The sequence below is a fragment of the Colletes latitarsis genome, chromosome 1 (genome assembly GCF_051014445.1).
Source record: "Colletes latitarsis isolate SP2378_abdomen chromosome 1, iyColLati1, whole genome shotgun sequence".
NCBI classification, from domain to species: domain Eukaryota; kingdom Metazoa; phylum Arthropoda; class Insecta; order Hymenoptera; family Colletidae; genus Colletes; species Colletes latitarsis.
Window position 1 is genome coordinate 54,684,181 of NC_135134.1, and position 25,936 is coordinate 54,710,116.

General features: G+C 46.3%; 3 protein-coding genes across 22 annotated transcripts in view; 2 read left to right on the plus strand and 1 right to left on the minus strand.

The window, feature by feature from the left end:
* Rg (A kinase anchor protein rugose) overlaps positions 1 to 25,936 on the minus strand; it is a 341,646-nt gene that overhangs the window by 22,414 nt on the left and 293,296 nt on the right. For all 20 annotated transcript variants that reach the window (XM_076772516.1, XM_076772567.1, XM_076772499.1 and 17 more), the window contains one exon: positions 98 to 215. In XM_076772516.1, coding sequence (XP_076628631.1) covers positions 98 to 215 — 118 coding nt within the window. The remainder of the gene's footprint in view (positions 1 to 97; positions 216 to 25,936) is intronic.
* On the plus strand, positions 8,195 to 10,769 carry LOC143341883 (protein mab-21). Its single transcript, XM_076765264.1, has one exon. The coding sequence runs from the start codon at positions 8,679 to 8,681 to the stop codon at positions 9,774 to 9,776; it is 1,098 nt and encodes a 365-aa protein (XP_076621379.1). The 5' UTR covers positions 8,195 to 8,678; the 3' UTR covers positions 9,777 to 10,769.
* Positions 13,489 to 15,616, plus strand: LOC143341651 (protein mab-21). Its single transcript, XM_076764636.1, has one exon. It carries the CDS (start codon positions 13,947 to 13,949, stop codon positions 15,042 to 15,044), a length of 1,098 nt encoding a protein of 365 aa, XP_076620751.1. The 5' UTR covers positions 13,489 to 13,946; the 3' UTR covers positions 15,045 to 15,616.

Consider the following 25,936-nt stretch of genomic DNA (forward strand, 5'->3'; position numbering starts at 1 on the left):
CCGAGCAAGAAACGGAATGCGCGTCGATTCGAAAAGGGCCCGCCGCCTCTTTCGGCAGCCTCCTTTCGAAACGAACTAAGCGAATCACACGACTTACTTCTGCTGGCCAGGAAGATCTCGATGGCCACGTTCTGGAGCAGATATCTGCGCGAGAAGATCGCTCTGACCTCCGAGAAGTACCATTTTCCGTGCAAATGGTCGCAGTATTTCAACACCTGAAACAGCAGAAAAAACAACTCGAGTTAATAAATTAGTTGCTATAATTTCGTTTGTCTTATTAATTAGGAAGAACGAAACTGCTCTACGTAAAATATATTCTTCAGAAATACGCGTTTTTACCTTATCCTTGTTGAATTTAAGCTACGTAAGTTATAACAGCGGAAGTGTAGTAAATTAACGTTCAAAAGATTCGAGATAATTCTGGAAACTTTGATACTCGGTAATTCCAGGAATTTTTCTCGAAGTCGTCTTAATCTTTGATCGCAAATGTAATTAATAGTAACGTCTTCTCTAGTAATTACCATAAGTAATAATATCAAGTTAATATTAAATTCATGTGGCAACGTTTACCGCGGTCACAGCCGAGGACATTCTACTTGAGCGTCTAGCTCTGCCACGACTCATTCTCCTTAATTGGGCAGCCCGTTCTTTCACAAAAACCTGAGTACCAAATCATATTTTCTCTAATATAAGTTTTATTATCTATGAAGATGGGATTATCGAATGAATTTTAATACCCCTTAAATCTAGTTTTGAATATTCCATAAACAGGACGCTGGTACATAATGAGCAAATAACTATTCGAGACTGTAAAGTTGGATGATTCACTCTGCGGACAGCGTCGATCAAAAATAGTTTTAGCATCGGGCGTTTGAAAAAGCCATCGATGGAACGTCGACGGGCATAAACGTCGGCCGTCCAAGAAAGGCTCGAGGATTGTAAACGACCGGAAGCAAGACGTAGCCTCCGTCCAGGGTACATTCAGGGAAGATCCAAGGAGCGGTACAAAGTCAGAGTGCGATCGCATGGCTGACTGTAAGTATGCAACCTGGATGCAGTGAAGTGTGATGTGATATAGTGAGACCAGTGCCGGTTGCAAGATGGCCGTCATGGTAGGAGGAGCCTCCTGCTGAGCCGGGAATCGATCCCAGGACTTCGCGGACTTGCGCTCTCGAACGAGTCGTGAACAACTCGTAGGCGAAAAGGGGGAGGCAGAAAAAGGACGAGACGCGCCGTTGCGGAGAAAGAGGCGAAGGACAAGACAAAAGATGGACAGAGCCAAGGGGAGCCCGATTTACCGCCCTGCGGCCGGCCCAGACCTTTCAATTTTTCCCTCTTAATGAGCGGACGCCGCCGTCGCGGTGTCCTTACGCGCGGCGAATGAAATTATCCTCGTTATAATCCAGCGGAACGAGCCGTTCCGTGTTTAACGTCTCCACGACGAAAATGCCAATGAGATCTTATCTGTCTCAGCGGCGTCGAAATTCTTGTCTGCGCTTGGTAATAGGGGCTAGCGGATGCTGAGGATATCGATGTTCGCCAGCTTCGCCGATATTAATCCTCACGACCCAAAACACGTTCGATGATCGTGGATTTCAATAAAGAAGCCGAAGGAATAATTGATCGATAGCTCCATAAGCAATGGACGAAAATTAATTCGAATTTATATAAAAGGAGAGGATCCGTCAGATGGTAGCAAGAATTGCGAATAAAGTCTCCCGAAAAGACATTCCGCAGTCACTTCACGTTCAATATTTGTTAATACATCAGTTTCTTGCAGCGGCCTCCGGACCCAACAGAAGAAGTCCTTGCAAACGCGATGTCCTTAACGTTTGACCACACGGTCCGCCGAAACGTTCAAGTGGAAGTATTAAATAATTCATATCGAGTAATAACAGAGGAAAAAACTGGCTGCACGGAACGAACAGAATGCAAGGCAACGAACCACGTCGAACACAAATGAATAGGTTTTCGCGAATAATGCCGGAGGCGAGTGTCGGTGTGGGTTCCCTACGAGTCGCAAGAGATCAAGTAAATACGAGAGATGACATTAGGGTGGCGCTCGCATGTCGAAATCTAATTACAGGAACATAAGCGGCTCGAAATCTCCGGGGACCATAAACGTCGCGTCAACTCGCAAGGATTAAGTGCAGCGCGTGCTGTTTGTATCATTAAGCAGTCGCAGCGATCGTTAATTTCGTCCACGAGGATCCTCGTGAGAACTCGATGTACGTTCAGGTGAGAAACATTTAAAAAAAAATTACATTTCGGACTATCGATCGTTGCAAACGCGTGTAGGAAACCATATACGAGTCGATTCGATGCGCAAGATTCGAACAGGGGGGGTTGAACGGAGCCAACCCCTAAGAACGGAGCGCGCAGACTCATTGCAAACACTGCGTGAAACTGATAAGAGTCGTGTCGTGATACGGCATTCGTTATTTGGATACCTGCGATCAGAATGTAGATACAGCACGTATTGAATATCGTAGTATCTCTTAAGAGAAGACTATTAATTTTCTCTATATTCGATATATCATGCACCCGGAGTACTCGACCGTTCTCTGGGTGGTTGAACGTCAGAAATATTATATCTTTCGTTTCTCGTAGTCGTGGTTAGAATTTATACTAACTTTAACAGACTTTAATGCTCGCACAGAAAAGGAATAGATGATTCGGAATGGCTTCTGCCTCTATACACGTATTCGACCGTATTCGAAAGTGAGTCGTCGAAGCATCGGACACCCCTGGTGTCTCACAGATCGAGCATCAGAGAGATGCACCACTCTCGCGCGACTAATATGTTTACACATTCGATGAACAGTCCTGCAGCTAGACGCACACACGTTTGCGTAGATGGGAGCGCGGTTAAAAAGAGATCCTGGTCTCGTGGAGTGTCAAGTGGTACACGATTAGTGTTCCCCATGCAGCGTTCATCTCTCACCGACCGAGATCGTCCCGACTCAGCAGTGCGCCGGGGTTCCACGACGACAATGGGGCGTCGTGATGTAACAACATGTGTCGCGTTCACAAGGCCCCCTCGCTGGCTGCTGCCTCTATGTACACCATAGGGCACCGGTAGAATGGGGACCACTTAGCAGCCCGCCAGCGGTATACAACAAACAGATTAAGCACCGGACAATAATAGACCCCCCGTTCTCCAAGCTCTCCGCGAGAGCACCCTCTCCAGATCCTTCTTCCAAGTGCGAACCACTCGAAATCACGACCGCTCGAGGAGGGGGCAACGTGGTTTATTCGAACGGCCAAACTGGCCCGATCATTAATTACCCGCGACGGGGGAAATCGTGTATCGGGAATTTTACGAGAAGCTCGTTTCGGAAACTTGTCCGCGCGAGGATCGTGTTTTACGAAACTTTAGTATCCACGGATATAATGGCCCCGCTAACTGGCGATTAGCTGTCATTGAGAGCAGTGAATCATTTACGAAGCAGTGACTATTGATCCACAGTGGAAGCCATGCAGTTGCTGCGTTGGTAATTGATGGCTGGGAATTTATGAATCGTAAATGCTACGAAATGTTATCTCGCGTGTGACATTAATCGCATTTAGGGGTTGGGAGTAACGCGAATGTTCGTTTCGGTTTCGGTGCTCCTCTTTTGCGGTAGTATCAAGCTGCTCGGACGCGAGAAGAATTCGATCGACGCGACGCGATAAATAATGAGCGCACTTTCCTGTCGCTACGAAGTAGCTGATCGAGCGTGATCACGGTTCTTTGTAGACACACTCTATCGAAGGAATTCTGTGGAGTAGTATTTAATTTTTTTCTACTGTGACTTTATCATTTGGTCACAGATTAATTCTAATGAATTTTCTTGTTGCTCAGCGACTCTCGTGCAATAATCAAGTTACGAAGAAGAGAGTGAAAGAGTAAGAGCAACTAAGAAGCGGTTAAGGCAAGTACTGTGCAGAGATTATAAGTTATCGAGTATCCACAGACTTTGTCGAGGAGCAAGGGGATTGGTTACATACTCCGCCTAATCTCCTCCAGAAATCTCCGCCTTCAGATTCTTAACGATTACACTATCTCGACGTTACTTCTTTGCGAGTCTACTAGCGCGACTGGAGGTGGTAAGGTTAATTTGATTCGAGGACAACTTACGATCTCTGCATAGTAGGAAACTGCGTGAACCAGCGACGTAAAACTTTTAGTTTTCTGTTTCGATAACTCATTAGTAACCCGATACTAACAATCGTGCGTAGCAGATAACGCTGAGGCTGGCTTCCAGCCAGCAATTTCAAGAAGCGACCACGCGACAGTCATGGAGCAGACTTGTGTTTCAGTCGTTTTAACTGAAAAAAATCAGAGCAGCTCGGAGAAACTTCTGCCAAACACTCTGGAAATATTGAAGCCGTCGACCAAACCCGCTGCAACCTTAATTAATAGTCTGAAATGGGTGGCAGCCCGTTAGCATCTGTCGTCGAAATCGGTCCGCGTCGAGCGTTGTCTCGCGATATCTCGAAAGGCCAAGGTATGAGTTAATCAAAGGAAGAAACATTGTCGTTTAGCGTGTACCGAGCGCCATTAACTCGGCTCGTTCCGTCCAATTACTTTCGTTCAGCGGCTAACGACGTGGCCCGCGTCCTCTCCCCGAGATCCACATTCCGAGTCTGAGTACGCGGAACCCTTGCCCCTTAAAGGCTGCCACATCCGCGGTACACGGTGCTCTGGACACCTTTTTATCCAGGCGAATTCGAGGTTTAATAAGGGCGGCGGGGTTGGTCGCATCAACGGGAGCCCTTTGTGCGCCGGACGCCGCGATGCGTTATCTCGTGTGAGATACGGTAATAAAGGTATGGGAACTAGCACGTGGCACGCATAACTCATTGCCAGCCCGGGATATCGTCTCTTGATGGCTCTCGAACGTTTTGCGCGCATCGGTCGACACGCTCACGGCAACGAAAGCTGCGGGCTGGTCGATAAACCGAGCAGGCGTGTTGTTTTTAGGGGCTTCCACTCCGCTCGTGATGTAGAGATGGGAAAAACCAAGCTGTAACTTTTAGCGGACTTCAGCACAACGACGTCTAGAGTACTCAGAACGATGTCTATAATCTTTAAACCCGAACACCACCTCCAAGTATCGAAGTCTCGTCTCTGGAGTCGCTCAATGAAAGATAGACTCGGACCAAAAGGGACCCGAGTAAGTACGAATCCCGAGAGATCCTCTTTTCACGTGTCATTAACCAAGGAAACCGTGAAATACGCACTGCGTCGGTGCACTCTCCAGTTTTGCCGGCTGTTGAAGCTCAACCACCGAGCCCTGGATTATTCGGGATTACGCGAGAGTGTTCATTCGAGCTTATTTACAAGGCCGACTCGGTCCAGGATCCTCATCGGTTCGGCTGGCTCGCGTCGTCGTACCTTCGCCGAAAACGTTACACAATGAGGAGACGTCACGCAATAGGACGCCGCCACGAGGACCTCTTATACCTGCGTAAAAAAAGGTCCAGAGCCGTGTTTTGGCAGACTTGTATTCGGCCAGGACTGCTCTTTTCAGCGAACCGGATGCCAACGAGACTTCCAGAGGACCGATCGGCCCATTAGATATACTTCACTGAAAATGAATTCGATAGAAACTTCTCTCGTCGGTTGTTCGGGAGTTGTCTGCACGCTATGAACGTTCCGCGATAGTGTTTTCCAAAGCAGGGGGCGCGATCCCTGAGGGGGTAGTTTTACATCCAGGGAGGAGGCGAAAAAAATGATGTCGTAGCAACTGGAAACGTTAGAAATCTTGGACAATGTGTATATACAACGATATACGGGTTTATCTACAATTTTTTAAAACTCAAGTTATCTTGCGAGTCCAACCATGCATTAAACGATCTTAATTTCGCGTTCCACGCGAACGACCAGTAGAGTTATTACTAAAACTTTCGCTTTATTATAAATGCATATATTGTTGCATAACCGGAAACTTTTATATTATTTTATTTCAAGAAGTATGTTATATTTTGTATCTTTTTATATAATTAATAGCCAGTACATCGATTTCACAATTATCAACTCCAGCCATGCATTAAACGATACTAATTTCTCGTTCTACACGAATGGTCTGCAGAATGATCACTGAAAATTTCACGGTATCGAACATATAGGTGCGAACTCTTAGATTATTTTATTTTAATAATTGTACCACGTTTGATATGCCTTGACCAGCTCGATGTGGATTTACCGAATGGGAAACTGCCACTCTTTGGAGCGTCTGCAAGTGAAAGATGGCGAAAAGCGTCAGCCCAGGACCCCGAGTATCGCGCGGGTGTACAAATAATTTAGATGATAAACGAATTAAGTCGAAATGGGATGATGAAAGGCACGTTTAGGGCGCAAGAAGGCCCCCTCTCCCCGGCCGCTGCATTAATACAAGGGCTGATCTAGCAGAACGTTTGACCCCTCGTCCCTTACGCGAAAACATTGCTCCAGAAGAGGACCAGTACGGGGTGAAACGTAGGGAGGAAGATGCACGTGCTCGACTCATGAATCAAGTCGTATTAGCGAGGGCATAGCAGGACTGGTAGGCGCCAATCTACCACTCCAACTTCAAGTAGATTGGATTTCTGAACTTTATTCAATTATACGAGAACGAGGCAACCGAAACGAATAGGAGCGCGTCACTGCTGACTTTACGCGAATGACGCGCTGTTCTATTACACAGAATGAGTAGTATAACTTCTTCGCCTCGAATAATTCCTAAAGTATTCTATATAAAAATTATAAAAAGTAGAATTCATATCGAATCATTCAAAACACCCCACTGAAGCCACGAATATCCATCTAAGTACCTCTGGTCTACGACGACGCAAATGTAGATTTCTCTGGATAACAGAAAGGGTTGAAAAGAACTCACAGAAGAAAGAGGACTATACATGGTCATAGAGAAGTTCAATCTCCAGAATCTTACGGAGAGAATGTTCGATGTTCAGGGGATATCTTGGACGGTTATCGATATACTCGGACAGGTATTCGCCATGCATGTTTTTACGATCGAGGCATAAAAGGTAGCTTGAAAGCACCAGTATCTTGCAATGCTAGCCATTTTTCTTCTTGAACATCTGCCGTTGCTAGGTACGGATCGGCGTCGCAACTCGAGGGGTTGTTCCTCGTCCGCGAACGAAAAGAACAATAATGGTGATACTCATCGTTGCACATTTATTACACATGAATTTATTAGATGATACCATAATTGGTTACCTTCTTTAAATTAACATTTTATAGCGATAACAATTTTTTAACACGTTTTCAGCCTGAAATAATACTTCCTTCTCTCGAGAATATTGACTAAACAAATGTTATTACATAAAATAATAGACGAAACGTTCCAGAAGTTTATATAACTCTTTTTTGCACGAGCGGCCACCGACGGTCTTACAACATGGCGTCCGGAGGCAGACGCGTTCTACACTTGCCTTCTCACGGTCTCATATACAACGAAGACGTTAAATAAATACTAATTAAAATCACTGCTAGTTAAATCGTTTGTTTACTGTACTGTACGTTTTAAAAAACACGGTGGCTATAAAATTAATCTCGCGTTAAAGAGATAAGCGTCATGGTGCTCGTGGCGATGCAGTCTCTGTTTCTTATTCGAATGTCGAATATTCAAATGACCCTTGCGACGGGATTATCGACGCGAATGATCGTGCGCGGAATCCTCATGCGACCCTATTGTCAGGACAATACGTTCTTCGGTGACTTGTTTCTATTCTGAGAATTCATTTGCGGAAAAGTCGCGGTCTGGCGCGATACGGAATGGCGCGATCATGTCTCCTCGCGGCCATTAATAATAAAAGAAAGACTGGAAGGTGGAAATTATCGCTTCCGTCCTTGCGACAACGCGAATTTATAACCTCCCTCTTTATCGCACAATTTAACTTACGTTCGAGTATATTTGTCACGTTACATTTTCGAACCTGGAACATTTCTTAAACAGTGTTCCAGGCTAAAAGTTAAATCACAGGTAAACGAAAAGAATCGTACGAGGACAATCGAAGTCAAAAGTTGGGCACTCGATGCATTTTCTGCGAAAGAAATGGCCAAAATGTTTCCGTCCGTCCCGGATAAATTGACGCGCAATCGCAATAATTAATCTCATAAACAAAATTGGAGTTTTCATACCTAGGGAACGAGTGGAAAAAATAAATAAAGAGGAGAGAGAAATACGAGGGATCGAAAGGGTGAAAATGCGCGCGATGGTGCGCAGCTAGCGGCCGCGCGTCAGAAACGAACCCGGGGGGGAGGTATAGGAGGAGGCGTGGCGAGGACGCGCACGCTCCACGTGACCCTGTCGTTTCGGAGGGCGGTGCTTACGGAACCCGGCACACAACTACAACGGCAGTAGAACGGGTCGGTGGTCTGTCTGTCGTCGCGCGCGCGGAACACCTCGAGTTGCGCTCGTTCCGCGTACAACACCTGCCGATTGCTCGGTCTCGTGCACTCGATTCCCATTCGTGACATTTCAACAGTGCCGTAGCCCGCGAACGTCGTCATCGAGCGTCGCGAACGCGACAAAATCGGGTAGGAAAGGACGCAACAACATGGACGATAACAAAACGCTGACAGAGACAACAACCCTTGTCCACGCGACACAACGAGGCTGATCTCCCCCCAAAAAAACCGAAACGCGCCAAAAGCAACCCGCGACTATAGAGTGAAACGCAGCGACATGTTGCTACCCCAAGACATGATGGCAGCCCAGTCGAAGATGCTCTATCAGATGAACAAGTACTACGGCGAACGGGTGCAGGCTCGCATGGGCCAGGTTCAAAAGACCATCCGGGAAGTGTGCAAGGTGGTGCAGGACGTGCTGAAGGAGGTGGAGGTTCAAGAGCCGCGGTTCATATCGTCTCTGACCGAGTGCAACGGCCGCTACGAGGGCCTCGAGGTAATCTCGCCCGGCGAGTTCGAGGTGGTCCTCTACCTGAATCAGATGGGTGTGTTCAACTTCGTCGACGACGGCACCCTGCCGGGCTGCGCCGTTCTGAAGCTCAGCGACGGACGGAAGAGGTCCATGTCGCTCTGGGTCGAGTTCATCACCGCCTCCGGTTACCTGTCCGCCAGGAAGATACGCTCGCGATTTCAGACCCTGGTGGCGCAGGCATGCGACAAGTGCACCTACAGGGACTCCGTGAAGATGATAGCTGACACGACGGAAGTGAAGCTGCGTATCAGAGAGAGATACGTGGTACAGATCACGCCAGCGTTCAAATGCTCGGGCGTGTGGCCGAGATCGGCGGCCCACTGGCCGATTCCCCACATACCCTGGCCGCATCCGAATCTCGTGGCCGAGGTAAAAACCGAGGGCTTCGATCTGCTGTCCAAGGAGAGCGTAGCCCTGCAAGGCAAACAGTCCGCCATGGAGGGCGACGCCTGGGTTCTCTCGTTCACGGAAGCAGAGACCAGGCTGCTCCACGGGGGCTGTCGCAGAAGATGCTTGAGTATACTGAAGACGCTAAGGGACAGACACCTAGATCTTCCTGGCAACCCAGTTACCAGCTATCACATGAAGACGCTGTTGCTCTACGAATGCGAGAAGCACCCTCTCGAAACAGAGTGGGACGAGGGGAGTCTGGCGGACCGCATCAACGGCATCTTCCTGCAGCTGATATCCTGCCTTCAATGTCGAAGGTGTCCTCATTACTTCCTGCCTAACTTGGATTTGTTCAAGGGGAAGTCGCCCAGTGGGCTGGAGAACGCCGCGAAGCAAGTGTGGAGACTCTCCAGGGAGTTGCTCACGAACAGTCGTGCTTTGGAGAAGCTTTAGCCGGAAACCGCGTTGCCTGGCTAGGGGATGGGAATTTCGCGCGTTCGGAACGTTGCTTTCGCGGCAGTTTCCTTTTATCCGCTTTTATACCCTCGCCGCAAATGTGGACGGTCCGCTTTCACTCGTTATTTTCTATTTGTTTGAACGTATCGGGCTAGGAAGAACGTGTAACCACGCCTCGACACTTAATCCCTTGCTTCGCGATTTAATTTGAAACGCAGCGTGTCTCGGTGAGATAAAAATTTGGAAAACAATACAGAATCGCGTTTGACGGGTATCGGCCGCTCTCGCGTTCGCGTGAATTCCATAATTCCATCGATCTCTACTGAATTTTGTACGTAAATTACAACAGTGGCCGGCGACAGATGGACAATTAAGTGTTGAACGTGTTATTTCTCTTCTTGTTCTGTAAACGTCAAGCTTCGATTGGCGTACAGGCGCGCTTCGTGTCCGGTGCAATATGAAGTTATGTTTTATCGCGCGAAAACTATTGTTGCTAGGTTTTAGTTTCCTATCTCGCGTAACCGAAATCGATTCATGGGAGGGAACGTTAAATTTTTAGCGAATCAATCGTGAACGTCGATCGAGTTGGTAGATGATCGACGATCCATTCGAAAATATCGATCACCGTGTTTTTTATACGACCGAAGCTTCCGCTTGAAACTGGAATCTCCGCGCTTACTAACGCAGATTAAACTGCCACGCACTCGAGCGCCGAATCGTCGACATAGCGTTACAATATTACGAGCGATTAATTAACTATTCCGTTAGCTACTCTTACCTGTTTAATATGGCTGATGTGAATATCGTCGTGTGATCCGTTGTCGTTATTAATCTAATGTTTATAATCGGTTAGCAGCGAGAGCTTCCGACGGTAGTTGGACACTACGCATTGTTATATGTACATACTTTTTTATATTATTTAAACGATATTTATTTTTACTCGAATCGCTGTTCGAACACATGATTGTAAATAATCAATAAACGCATTTTGTCTCGTATTCAACGCCTGCGACTCAATCGAACGAAACCTTCCCACGCGCGAAATAAACGGAAAAGTATTAACACATAGTTTCAAAACCCAACCCTTATCAGTCTTCTCTACTCGTAATTAGATATCATTACAAATTAGCAACGGAAGTAAAAATATCATGGAATTCTACGAACGACGGGAACAAATTTGTTCGTGCTACAACAAATATACTCCGATGTCATCGCTAATTAGCTTGTGCATCCAACTATGGTCTACCAATCTGAAGTTGAGGAGCTCCTACGCATTTCTGATTATAAGAACAAGTTTCCCTTGCACCGTACAAGGTTCGAACGTATTCTACAAGTTTTCTTTGCCATGTAAATTAGAAGAGAGTGGGCATATCGTATGAAAATAATTATGCAATTGCACGAAGACAAGGCGCGTCTGGAACAGGCTGGATTCTATTTTCAAATATTCTGGTCCTGAAAATACTCTCACCGTGTTTGCACGTATCCCGCGGATGTAGATATAAATACTCTCATGGTGTTAGTATGAAAATAGATTAAATCTTTCGGTACAAAGAACACTATAAATACAAAACAATGTAAGCGAGGGAAAGATAGTAAGAAACACCTCGCGTACAGAGTAATTAGAAAAATAAAATAGTAGCAATCTTCAACGGAGAGCAAAATAACTTGTATGCGAGTAAAGAGAAGTATAGATTACAGCTACAAGCAATAATTAACCTAGCCCCGACGGCTAACTAGTCCCTAGAGGAACACCCAGTAGAATTTATCTTCATAATTCGTTATTAGGACGGCCGACGAATTGCTGATAATTTTTCAGCATCCAGTCGATTCGTGGCTCGCGATATAAAAGACGGGTACTTAAAACCATCGGGCCCGTAATTATTATCTATGATATTAACACTTCTATACGTGCTCGTGGAGATTGAAACGCCTCGTCAAAGCATCGCTACCGAGTTTCATGGCCGCTACACGCCCACGAGGACCGGTCGTGTCCTTATCTTAATTCACTCCTGAAATTTCTTCGCTTATCTTTTCCGCGGCAACGACACGCTGCCACTCAGTTTCCGCGCTGGCTGCAATCGTTACGGGATTTACGTTATTATTATTGCCCCGTAAAACAAAGTAAGAGAGAGGGGTATTCGCGGCGAACGCGCCCCAATGAAGCACACTTTACGCGCCGTATCTCGCAGTTCCCTCCGCGATTTACAAGCCTTAATGGTAGAGTTATCGGTGTCGTCGTTAAACGTAGATTTTATACCGACTTTTTGCGCCGGCGACCGGCCGGTTCTGAATAAAATGCCTCTAAATAAAACCAGCCCGTCTCCTTTCACGGTCCTTCTGATAAGTCAGGATACTGCCCTCGGACCGAACGCGGACGAATTTCTTATTTTAGCAAACCGAGAACTCGCGACGCAGCCTCGAGACCGGGAACAGGAACCTCTGAACTCCACTGGATGCAGGATTGGCTTTCGGAAATTATTTATTCGATGGAAGGGCATTTCACTCAAGGTGGTCCTTCAACGATGTATCGAACGAAAAAAGACTATCTATGGAATGGAGAAAAGAGGACTGTCTACTACTCGTACGAACTACGTACTGCACTATGTAGATATATCAACAAGTTTAGAGTGAGCTTGTAACTGAGGCAGTGGCTTAGACGCAGATAGATAAGTGGCAGGAGTGAGGCCAAACGATTAGTCCGACGCCTAGCTAGCGAGTGTCATTTGATACTGTTTAAGAGAGAAAGAAGCAAGACCACAAAAGGATGATAAGGAGAAACGATGAACCGTGCCTGGGATCTTATTTAACTTGTTGAGCTATACCATTCGATGCAACAGCTAAAATACGTATTGCCTGACCATGGCTTTATAAAAATCAGTATAATATAGTTACGGAGTCAGCTCATATTTTGTGACGACTGTAACTAAACATAGTTTCTGCAACTCCTAAATACGGTAGTGATAAATTATGGTAGAAATATAAACGATATTATGTATCTACACAATGGTTAGATCACTTGTCCTTTTATCTTGGGACAACTGTGGTATCTACACCCTCAAGAACAATATGGAAATTCCTTCTATTGAAACTAAAACTGTATAACTTAAGATATGAAAATATCGACCCATTTACTTGAATTTACGACTTATTCTTACCTAACCATTACCATTATACGTTCGCATAGACTTCTTCGTGGAAAACTGTGCGTCCTTCGGACGTGATTTATGCGAAACCACTATATTTTGCAATTACCCAGACTCGATTCCGTATACACACAGCTCAAAAGTACTTAATTGAAAGAAAATGATAAACAATTGACAATCGACTACCGAACGAAGCGACCCCATCGAACGATGAACAAACGTATGTCCGTTATTGGGCAAAGGTACCTAGCCAAGCGTGATTCGGGGATCGCGCGATCTCCACCATAACGAAAATTTCGGGGCAGCTCGAAAGGGGTTGCGGAGGAATGGCCGTGCCCCGCGCGTCCACGGGCACGAAATAAAACGAGTCTAATCTGCATAATTCATGGGGGAAGAAGGGCTCGAGTTTGGGGTTAGCCGCGCCGCTGCCTTCGTCCTTCGAAGAGCCACGTAACGTATAGGCAAACGGAGTCGCGGGATCGATCTTGTCGGTCCGGCACGACAGGCCACGCCTCGTTTCGAGAGCCAGTTGTACGATTGGTCGAGCGGGTGGCCACGTGGCGTGGCCTGGGTTAGGTCTCGGTTAGAGCTGGTTTCTCAGCACGCCTTCGCTCGACCCGCTAGAGCGGGTGGCGCGGAGGAGGTGAACGACAGCGCAGTCGACAATCTGCTTCTGCACGGAGTCGCTCGCACACCTTCTCTTCCCGCTTATCGCTCGTGTCTCCGGCGCTTCACCGGCGTCCCTTCAGCGACGCGACGCGCCGCGCGAGGAAAACCGACCGAGAGGTACGAGTCTACGGAACGGGTTTTCAGTTTTCGTCGGTCAGGCAACGACCGAGTCCCTCGGTCAGGTCGCACAGGGCCGTAACGACCGCGTAGGCTAGATGGAACGTCAGCTAAGCACGGCGTCTCGCTGAAATCGCGAGGATTCTAGGTCGTCGGAGGCGTCGATCACGATGACGCGGTGATCGGTGGGAAAGACTCGACAGAGGAGCCGCTACGAAGGCTTCGGGCCGCCGCAACGATGCTGTTGCCGGCCGATATGCTCGCGGCCCAGTCCAAGATGGTGTACCAGATCAACAAGTACTTTGGCGAGAGGGTGATGACCAGGAAGAGCCAAGTGATGAAGACGATACAGGAAGTCTGTCGCGTTGTGCAGGACGTGTTAAAGGAGGTCGAAGTGCAGGAGCCTAGGTTTATCTCCTCGTTGACGGACTACAACGGTCGGTTCGACGGGCTGGATGTGATCTCGCCGACGGAGTTCGAGATCGTGATCTACCTGAACCAGATGGGGGTTCTGAATTTCGTGGACGATGGTACGCTGCCCGGCTGCGCGGTGCTGAAGCTCAGCGACGGACGGAAGAGGTCCATGTCCCTTTGGGTAGAGTTCATCACCGCGTCAGGCTACCTGTCCGCCAGAAAGATACGCTCGAGGTTTCAAACCCTGGTGGCGCAGGCATGCGACAAGTGCGCTTACAGGGACTCCGTGAAGATGATAGCCGACACGACGGAAGTGAAGCTGCGTATCAGAGAGAGATACGTGGTGCAGATCACGCCAGCGTTCAAATGCGCCGGACTCTGGCCCCGATCGGCCTCCCACTGGCCCATAGCTCATATACCTTGGCCCCATCCGAACATCGTCGCGGAAGTAAAGACAGAGGGTTTCGATATGCTGTCCAAAGAGTGCATAGGCTTGCAGGGAAAGCAATCCGCGATGGAGGGCGACGCCTGGGCGTTATCTTTCATAGACGCCGAGAATCGACTGCTCCAAGGGGGCAGCAGAAAACGTTGCCTGAGCATCCTGAAGACTCTGAGGGATCGACACCTCGATTTACCGGGCAACCCTGTCACCAGCTATCACATGAAGACCCTGTTGCTTTACGAGTGCGAGAAACACCCGCACGAGATCGAGTGGGACGAGACGTGTATCGGCGACCGTATCAACGGGATTCTATTGCAACTGATCTCCTGCCTGCAGTGTCGCAGGTGTCCTCACTATTTCTTGCCAAATCTCGATCTATTCAAGGGAAAGTCGCCCAGCGGGCTGGAGAACGCCGCGAAGCAAGTGTGGAGACTCACCAGGGAGCTGCTGACCAACAGTCGCGCTCTCGAGAAGCTGTAGTCGAACCAAGCGACCAGACGACGAGGATTATCCAAGACGACATCAACGACTCTGTGCCCGCAGACGTGTAGTGTGTGCTCGCATCGATCGTTGACGAGATCAATTGCGCGTGCATGTGTGATTCTGTGATCCACGGGCCCCGCGGACGATCGAATCAGTGCCATAAAATACGCTGACGTTCCGCATTTCCTTTCGTTCCGCGGCAGAACGTTCCTCGACCCGATACAGGTCGCCGACGGCAGCTCGCGCCGAATCGCGAAACATCGGCGTTTGCTCTTAACCGGTGATAATCATTATTCGTTTTCAAATTGTATCGTACACGTTGCTCGATGTTGCACTCGAGAAACGCGAGATTAAAACCGGATCGAACGCGATTTCGAGAGTAATTTAACGGTCCATGGTCATCTTCCGGTACCGACGACGTTCAGCGCGAGTCACCGGTTACGGGTTCGCTTAGTCTTTTTCTTCTAATTGACTGTCCTGTCCCCGCCGCAATGTAAATACATCTTAAAAGATATTTATTGAAGTGTAAACGAAATTGTGAAATACAATGCTATTTATATGGAACCGTAGACCACGATGTTGCTATTGTCGTCATTTCGTCTCACGAGCACCACCCACCTCCCTTTACCTACGAATCTTCGAGAGATCGAGCCACCGTAAATATCGATCGTTAAACGTTCCAAGGTGGAACCGGAGCTAGGCCTCGTAAATTTTACGCCCGATTCTTGCGCCTTTTTGTGCGCCTCTCCACTGGAGATCGAGTGGAACCAGTCCGGACGAATAAAATTCCGACGACGAATTCCAGTTCGAGGAAACGAAATGTTTAATGCGCTCGCCTGTCGATTTCGCCGACGGTAATAATTTTCCTGGTGTTTTGTCTAACCGAATATTTTGACGTGCACAGCTTTGAAACGATGTTCTAGTAGGGCAAGTCGCTCTTTGGCCCGACGATGAATTCGATATTATCTCGAGGAAACGGAATACTTAATTGCCGCGATAAAGAAACGCGTAGCTTCCGCCGTGTTTTGTCTACCAATGTTTTAATATTTTTAAAAATCTTGGTTCGTAATTCTACTCGCTGAGTAAACGCACGACCTTTTCGTAATTTCCAGTGAATTTGATTTTGATAATTATAGGTTGAGTTTCTCGGTGGTGAAAGTGTCATTCTAGTCAAACAACGTCGATTGCCTTTTTCAGATCGAGTAGATAGGATCGTTCTTCTTTCTATTTTTCTCATGCACGTCTACACTTTCAACATATGTGAAAACCTATTAGTCAGTCAACTAATAGTTTCGCACCACGATAAGCAAATATGTGGTTATCTGAACAAGTCAACTGACTGCAAGTTATTTACACACCAGCTAATATCTCTATTGTAAAATTCGAAGAACGGTCGTTACGCGGCAATCAACGGTATTTATCGTAAAATATTACCGCTCGTAAAAAACGTGTTTTATGCCAGTCGTGGTTAGAATCCTAAAATCATGGTAAGTTCAGTGAGAATTAAAGTGTTTTTCTTTTCTGTTTCTGCTCTTGTGCGAATCGAAAATAATATCAAATAACAGTTGAACCTTAACCGATGTTCATTAGCGGGTATTCTAGTCTACCTTATTTTTTGTTTGCAATTTCTTGTGGTCTGAGGTCTCAAAGATAAATTTTTATTAAATTCGTATAAATACGTTAGCTACACAGTAGGGGATCTAGAAGATCTCTAATGTATATCGTCATATATTTAAGGTCAGGTTCGACAACACCCTCTGACTTTTTCGCGCCATTGAGCAAATTATTATTATATAAAAATTATATGTATATTGTACCTATCTATACAATAAAGACGTTTAATAATAATAATAATAGCAGCTTCAGTGGAGTGTGAAGGGTTAAATGCCTAGTCAGAACGTCTGAAACTACGATACAACGGTGTCGCGTTGTGCATAAAGATAGCGCAATCGACACGAGCGCATACGAAGTTGTTTACGACTTCGTTTTAATGGCATTTGCAACGTTGCTTAAGAGAATATTCAAATATTTGTTCAAGAAATGTTATTATCGGGCCTTTCAAAGCATTTAGACGATTTTTACGTTCCATTCGACCCGTGATAACATGCAAAGCCTTGCCAAGGCAGAGATAGAAGGTGCACGTGTCTCTGAATGTCATGTTATGCAGTCAAGTAAAAGTAAAATAATTGAATTTATTAGGAACAAAGACACGTTATTGAACAGAATTATTAACGTACTCTCCTAGAAATGTTTCTTCGTTGGTAGGATTCGTGGGTAGACGAAGTTCGAGAAATACTGTATTAAATGATCTACTTGACACAGCACGAAAGCAACAGAACAAATGAGAGGCAGATTTACGCGTGTAATCGATTTCGACCGTCCGATGGGAACATCTCCGCGTAACTGACGCAAACGAGCGCAAACCTGGCAGGAATTCAAACAACAATTACTAATATCCGTGTTTACCGTGCGTGCATCAGGGAAATTTCAAATAGCTTCGTGAGGGAAAACGGAGCGCGTGCATAATCCGCGTAAGCGAGAAGCAGAATCTGCTACTCTGTCTTAATAAGTGTCTATGAACTACCATTGATTAGCGATCGCAAGGTATCGACGATATAATTAATATTAGTGTCTAATAGGCGACAGGATTCGATAAATCATAGCTAATTACTATCTGGAAAAGGTGTTGGGATTCTCACGGAAACGAGTTAAGCGGACTTGATCTACCACTTTTCAATTTTTCACGCCTGGTAATTTGTTATTTTATCACCTCACTTCCTTGAGAACTATTCAGCTTTACGAAGGCTGCACTCATACCCATTTATGTCATTTGAAAAGTGACACTTTTTTACTGTTTTAGGTTTTCTGTGTGGTCAATACGTCATACAGAGTGTTTCAAAACGCATGGAGGTAACTTCAGAGTCGAATCCAATATGCTAAAGTTAGAAAAAAGGTTCATAGAAGTATAAGTCGGATATAATCTTGCTTTCGGGTTACATTGATCTTTATTCTAATGTTACGTAGATAAAATGTGGACTGCAGACTGTATCTTTAACTACAGGTAGACGAATATTTTAAGATAATGGAGTATTCTTGTCACGATCGAGTGGGGATTTTAAAAGGCTCTTACTGCATAAAATTACTTTGGGACCTCTAACTTTTCACTACCTGAAACACACTACTACATCTTTCTATTTTAGGGTGTCTGTTACTACTTTAGGACAGATTTGCAAGGTACGTTCTCACAAAAGAAACACGTAATCCTTAGTGATTTCTAGTGACATGATCATTCATTAAACATCAATATATTATTCGACGTCTCTTGAATTAGAATACTTCGAAATTCTTCTTAATATCAATTATATTCCCTTTCCGTTTTGACGCTTGCACAGACTAATCTATGAATTTAAATTTTCAAGCGAAAAAGCATGAGACCGCACAATAAAAAAATGCGTGGAGCTCGCAATACGAGTTTATGGTTGTGGGAGGCATCTTGGATGATTTTTATCGTCGCATAACGCGAAGTAAATTAAAATTTCCCGGCGTTGTTGGAACACGTTTCGCGAGATTTTATCGCCCGACAGATTTCATCGTGCGAATTCAGCAATTAAGGTTATATTATAATATTTAGAATAACCGCGACACGCTCGTATCGTTTTCCCGTTACGCGACCAAGGATCTCGAGAGAGACACCGGTCGACTTTTGTTTTCTGTTTTATTTCACGTCAAAGTCGCGGTAATTGTCAGATAAACATGCAAATTTATTCATCGGTGTAATTTGTTGCATGCATGACTGCTTAATATTTAATCCACGGACGAAGGACCGACGATAACGTATACGCTAAAGAATTCCGAATTTAACAACCGTGTTATAATGTTGTCGCGCGAGTCGTTTGTTTTCTCTGTTAACCGTGGAACGTGCCTTTTCTTAAGAAAACGGCCACGTTCTCGAACATGTATTTGTTTTACGTTTGCTTGTTCGTCGATTTTGAGTTCCAATCGATTGCACGACTGTCCAGGAACGCTAAAATTCACGTAATGTAATGTACCAACCCTTGGTAAACGTTGATAGGCCGTCAATAATTCGTAAATATTATGCAGGGAAGATTTTTAACGACAGAAAACGCGCGCAATAAAAATCAATTTTGATTGCAAGCGTTATTACAAATAAAGAAGAGGAAAATAGATTGGATAAAAGATTTTCTACAGTGGCGTCGAGTTGTGCCGCTTTGGAGAATCGATTTTTCGAAAGATTTGTAATAGAATACCCCCTTTATCGAATAGTCTTGTTTGCCGATTAATAGGGCAACGAAGGCTCTACTGTAATCATTCGACAATCGCGCTATCCTCGGCTGCGTATATACCGGCTCGAAGATGTTTTGGAAACGAGCTCCTCGATTTATGGACGAACAATCGAATCGATTTAAAGCAGCGAACAAGCTGGATTACGAAATCCACGGGGCCCAGATAGGGCCCCGCGCGGTCCGGCGAAAAGGAAGCGGCGAAATTACGGCCACAGAATCGTCGAAGTTATCGAAGCGACGAGAAACACGGTGAGGCGACGAGCAACACTGAGGGAAAAGGAGAGACGAAGAAACGCGAGGGGCGGGGAAGAGAAGATCCAGACATGGTATGCTAATGAGGGTACCAGCTTTCCTCTTTTTTGTCGCGACGTTCTTGCGGGCCCCGTACAGATTCTATACATCGAACCGCCTCTCACGATCCGGTCTTGAAATTCGTCCTCGCCGCGCTGAATCCTCATGGCAGCGGGAAACAAAGGCCGAAATCCATGGAAACGGAGTGGACGAAAGCGTGGACGAGGGAGGAGAATCAGCTCGAGGGGGTACCCTCGTTCGAAGAAGTCTATTTCCTTTTGTATTGGATAATTTGTATACTCTGTAAATGTGTTCCTAAAAGGTGAATCTGAGTTGCATGTACGGAAGAAACAAATAGCTACAGTACCGAAATGGGTATGGAGCTATAAATATCAAAATGAAATCAGTTTCCAGATTTACACCATCTTCGTAATTACCACGGCTCATGGAAAGCTGCTCTCGAGAGTAGAATTCTCATCTAGTTGGAGAGCAGAAGGTCTGCCCGCGAGTGGAATCGAAGGAGCGTAGGCAGAGAGGCGATGGTTGCGCGCTGGCCGTGTCGGGCCCCGAAGTCTCCTCGGTCTTCGGGGCGATCCGGGGCCCGGTCCCCACGGCTGTGCCCGGGACCTCTGCTATAAAACGCTCAGATAAAGCCGCGATGTTTATATGCGGGAATCGCAGCGAGAGAAGAGAGGAGTGCCGTGTAGAAGGAGAGATATACCTGCGGGCCGCGCGCCGACAAAATAATAAGACAAAAGCCGGGGGTGGACGATGCGAGCGAGCGTGGTGAGGGGAGGGGGGTAGGGGGCCTTTCGCGGCCAGACGAAGGGACAAGGACGCGAGACGGGGACCGCGTAGCGAGACCGTCGGAGAGGGAGAAAGAAAAGACGAGAGTGGAGAGGGGACGGGGGGCGAGGGTACGAAAGAGGGAGGAAGGAACAGAAGGGGGGGAGCTCTGCGTCGTATCAGAGACGGTAGATAGGTCGAGGGGAGCCGAAAGGGGGGTAACCAGAAAAGGAGAAAACCGGACAGGAATGCATGGATGAATGCGCTGCGTTGCAGGCTACACCCGAGCGCTGCGCTTATCTCGCGAGAGCGGACCGAGCTCTCGTTAAACTTCTCTCTGCGTGGCTTCATCGGATTCGATCGATCGCGTGGTGTGGTGTGCGTGAAGGACACATCCTACGTATCGGTGATTCGACTGTGCACGAGGATGTCCCTGGTGTTCCTCCGACAATTCGTCACCGAGGGTACGAACATTTAAAATCGAGTTCGCACTATCCGTCAAGTGATCAGCCATTCAAACATCCTTCAATGGGTTTCGTACGTGCTTGGGCTTTAGGGTGGTCTTTAACCGCGCACACTTTGGCTGGTAGACCTCCGTCGGAGATTGAGAAAAAAGATCGAATGATAAAGGTCGCCGGAAGGGTTAGACTTTTCCGAGAAGCTCACCCCGCAGCTTCGACGAAACGGAAACTGTCAACCTAGCGATAAATCGCCGGTCCAGCGATGGCGACGATTGGACGGCGGCGAAGCCAACGGTTCAGAGAATCGGGACGAATATTTATCAGATCCGCGCTATAATTATTTCAACGGGACCCGTCCATTCGTTTTATTGTCCGACGGTGTCGCGTCCCCGATATCTTCGAGTTTTATTGGCCGTCCGGCGTGCACTCACCCTTCACCCCTTTCGGACCCTTCCAGCAAAGAGGAGAAAAAGAGAGGGAAACAAGACCCTTACCTACCGATCGGTAACGCGATACCCCACCAGCGATTCCTTTTTCTCGTGATGCACGCGCATCTCGGGTAAGACCAGCCAGCGACACGCTGAGACCGCCTCGGCTCCGGAGCAGGCAAAACGAGATTATAAAAATAACGCGAGTGTCCCCGTCACGCGCCCCCTCGGTCGACCCGCGACACCAAATCATGTCGAAGGGAAGGGATACGGACTTTGAAATCTGAAACTTTTTCAGAATGCTCGCTAGGGGTGGGGGAGTAAATACGATCGTCGGAGAATAGATACGACCTCGAGATAGGTCGTCCTCTCTTGTGATTTCGCGGCTACAGAGACTTCGATTCATCCGATCTTTTTACTCTTTGTGCAATGTACACGATGCATAAAAATTATTGTATATCATTTGAAATATTACTTGGAAAGTTGTTTATCTTCAGCAACTAGAATTTTACAAGCACGAGCAGAAGAAAAAATATTCAGACGCCAATGGCTTAATCAGAATGAATAATAAAATAGACGCGATTTATGTAGATTGACAATTTGCTAATGCGTTTCACATATCACGTCTCGCTTCGGTCGAGTGTGGAAATCGTAGGTTTCGATCGAACGTGAAAAATTAAAGTCATAATAACTTGGATTTTTGCATCCAGTAATTAATAAAATCGAGATTAGTGTCAATTGAATTTTTAAGTATGCGAGGGTATATCTTTTGAAATTGCGACGTAGAATTTATGGAAAGGAGGTGCGTTGATCTCGCCGAAAGATTGAGAAAACTTCATTTGCAATTTTATTCGACCCAGATTGAGTGATAAGTCGTGCTGGAATCACTTTGAGAATTCCACGAACAAAGATTCCTAACTCCTTAATTTTCTTAAAGGAAGCAAACATATTTCGAAGTCTGTTTAAAAAATAGAACCGTTCGAAAGAAATTCATAAGAACGCCGATCTTCTCCGACCTCGTTTCTTAGAGCCTCGATCATATTCTAACAGCATCCGCATTCTAATATTTATTCAAGGTAATCATTGTGATATCAACGCATAGTTGAGAATTATTTCTAACAATTTACTAGGACCTTTCACCTCGTCTGCGAGATTAGATGAACCGTAGCAATTTGATTTTAAATTGCATACTAAATTACAGAAAATGACACGTAGTTAAAAATTTACATATTAAATTATATGAATGCTAAAGAACAAGAAAATTGCATGGTACAAAAAAAGACATCTTAACGTTACCGTGCTCTTGTTAAGAATTATAGTTCCAGCATGGATCCGGTGACAATATTCATCGTTACCTGGAACTTCTCCAGTGTTAAGAAACTTTTCCAATGCAGAAAAACTGAAGTCTACAGTATCATTTTATACGCTTCCCTCTGATGTGAATTACTAGTAAAATACTCAAAAAACTGCGTGTCATTTCCGAAGTAGGAACTTACAAAGTCAAAGAGTACCGATTGGATCGACGACGATCAACGTAAAATTTCATCGAACATCTGACGGTTCAGTGACGTTTCCCTATGCGTGCCATACTACTACAACTAAGTACCACGTTATACGATCGTTTCCCGAGTACACATAAACCGATAATAACAACTTGCTGCGATCCCATCCATTGCAAGAGGCAGAAGCACCGAGGACTTCCCTTTAACGAAAGCATTCCTCCGCGGTAGCTTCTTCTCGGGTAGCATGTGGTGTTCCCGCCACCGCGATACTCGCCCTACTACTTGAGACCACTTTACCAGCGACATTATCCTACGAACCGTTACAGCTTTATGAGCAAAACCACTTAGTGTATCGCTGGTGCACGGTGGTTGGGGTCATCGCATGCGTATGAAACATTGACAACGTCGTGGCAGGGGTGACACGCGGACGCGCCGAAAATATCGTCACGCGAAATGCCCAGGAGAAGAGAAACAGCTTAAGAAACAACGAACGTTGCTCTGTGATCGAGCCAGCCCTGCTGGGATCGTTGGGGACGCGTAGGTAGACGCGTTCGGATCCGCTGAAGGAACGTTGTCACGCGACGCGTCTCCTCGGAACGATCTCGCCTGCCAGAACGTTTTTCCGCCAATTTCTTTACCCGCGAGCAGATTCCAGTAAAAAAGAAGCCACGAAAGACCAGATGCAGGTACAAGCGAAACGGCTGGTGATCACGGATCCGCGTTTCTGCTACCGAGACTGCATTCTGCCCGCGCGCGACACACGCGAGATTACTAATCACCTACCTCGGGTAGCCGCGCACACATTTAAAGGATTTATCTGCCGTGAGCGGTTGATATTAACGAGCCAGATAAGCAGAACGAGCTTTTGGATATCGAGGCTTAATAAGATAATGTAACTCGTCGGGTAATCTCTCCTTTATGAAGTTCGCCACCAGCCGTTATCGTCATGGAGAACGATCGCGAGTCGTCCCGACGATCGTCCCGGCCCGTATACGCTCGGAATACAAAGTAGCGATCATTAAACTTCGTACTTCACGATCTTTACCGACCAATAAGGATCGATTCCTGTCCTCCATTATTGATTTCGTTTTATCCATTAGGCACACAAAAACGTGATACAATTTTTCTGGAACGGAAACGCGTGACACTTAACAACTCCGGTGCCAAGCCAGTTGGATAGAACGGTAAATGTGTTGCAATGGGAAAAAATTTACCGGTTGTGTACCTATTCACGAATATGTGAGAACGTGTATATGCGCCTATCGCAGGCAAAACGGTACCTAAATCGTTACGATTTTCAGAATCGTCTGATTTCTTATACGAAAATTTGTAACACGTATGGTCCCTACGAGGCTGTCGTAGGGACTTTTTGTGTTATTTCTGGCAGCGTGTATGGCCCGTTTAACTCGGGGTTCGAGGATCCTGTCCGCGATAGCGCCATGTTCCTCGGCCGCGTGGCTTTTTGCTACCCCCGCGGGACGTGAAATTAACGAGACTTTTTAATAAGAAACGGGCACGAAGGCCCGGTTTTACGGCCCCTGCGAAGATAACGACGGCTCTCGAGTGGGTGAGAAAAGTGTCACGGGCATCCGGTGATCTGGCTAATGTTTGGTAGCCCAGAGGGCCCGGTCGAACAGGCGGCACCCTTTGTTCGGAGTCTAAACACTGCCACGAAGCATCCAGGGCTACTCCTACGCGTCTCGTCGCGAGATCCATCGAGTCGAATGCGTTGAAACGTGCCTCGATAAATCACCGTCCCAGTGATCTTCCGGCCACTCACCGAACACGACTATCCCCCTCCTTGAATCGTAGTTTTAACGCGAACGCGTGATTTTAAGTGGCCGGAAACCCGGCTAAGTGCTACCCGCTTTTAAGGACCGCCACCTAGGACGATGATAACGCGCGAACCAATGTTTCAGCCGTTTATTATTAACGCCGCCGGAAGCTGGATGCGCGGAAAACGGGAACGGCCGTCGCGCGATTTAATAATTCAGCGACGGCAAGCAACGACGGCGGCGTTTCCTTTACGACAAGAAACACTCCTGGTTATTACAGTCGAGAACAACGCCACGCGACTACATCATTTTTTTAACGCGATCCCGTGGAAAAGTCCGCTCCCCGCGGACTATATTTCATAGGCGGGGTGTTTTCGGTAAATTGATACAAACGATCGCTGCGCGCTCGGATGTTCAATCGGGTCGCAACGTCGAGAAAGATTCATGAATCCTTGCGATTTCCAATAGTGGATTGGTTCGAAATTATCCATAATTTATAGAAAATATTACAGTACTCGGACCTTGAGTATCAATTACGTTTTTTATCCTGCATTTCAAGAAACTGCAAACAAGCTCCATTAGTCAAATGTGAAATGAATTGAATTATTAATTCGGATTAGTTATGTAAATGTATAAACTGGTTTCCAATAGAAAATCAGTGGTATGAAACTATTTTCGATAGAGCGTTTACTAATCCAAGACTCGATGTTTAATCTTATCGCGTTGTCAGGACCAATGGTTTTTTAAAATTGTCCGAAATTTTATAGAAATTGAACAGAGTACTATCACCGAAATATAAACCCTCTCTGTTCGTTTCGTTGAAAGGGGTACGTAAATTGAATCAGGCTCCCGATGACGACCTTTGTAACGTCGTTACCAGTGAAAGGGGTAAAGGACGAGCTAAGTGCAGACAAAATACAATTTATCATCGATGAAAGGAACAAATAGAACAGTGTTCTGTCACATTTCTGCCGAGCATAGCTTCCACTTCATCAAGAAATATAACGGTGGAACCTCCATTAACTAAATTAATAACAACTGCGGGGTTGAGAAAAATATCCTGGAGCAAATTGGTTATTTTTCCGACACTGATTATTTGATATTTTCGCTTTTTGTTCGAAAAGATTAATAATGTTTCTGTATCGTAAATCTGTGTCGTGAATTTAAGAAGATTAGTACCCACTGAACCAGTGCGAGTCCAGTGTGTTTCGTCAGTGAAAATCGGTTGGGTTCCAACAACAATTTGATTAGTTCCGGACGCGCCGGTGGCTCGAGCTGAACGAGCGGAGATTTATGTCGAAGAAGTGCCAGGTCCCGGGGGCGGGGGTGTCGCGTGGCAAGC

What these genes read in the sequence shown, in the direction of transcription:
- LOC143341883 (XM_076765264.1), top strand. Translation starts at nt 8,679, where the DNA reads ATGTTGCTACCCCAAGACATGATGGCAGCCCAGTCGAAGATGCTCTAT.
- LOC143341651 (XM_076764636.1), top strand. Translation starts at nt 13,947, where the DNA reads ATGCTGTTGCCGGCCGATATGCTCGCGGCCCAGTCCAAGATGGTGTAC.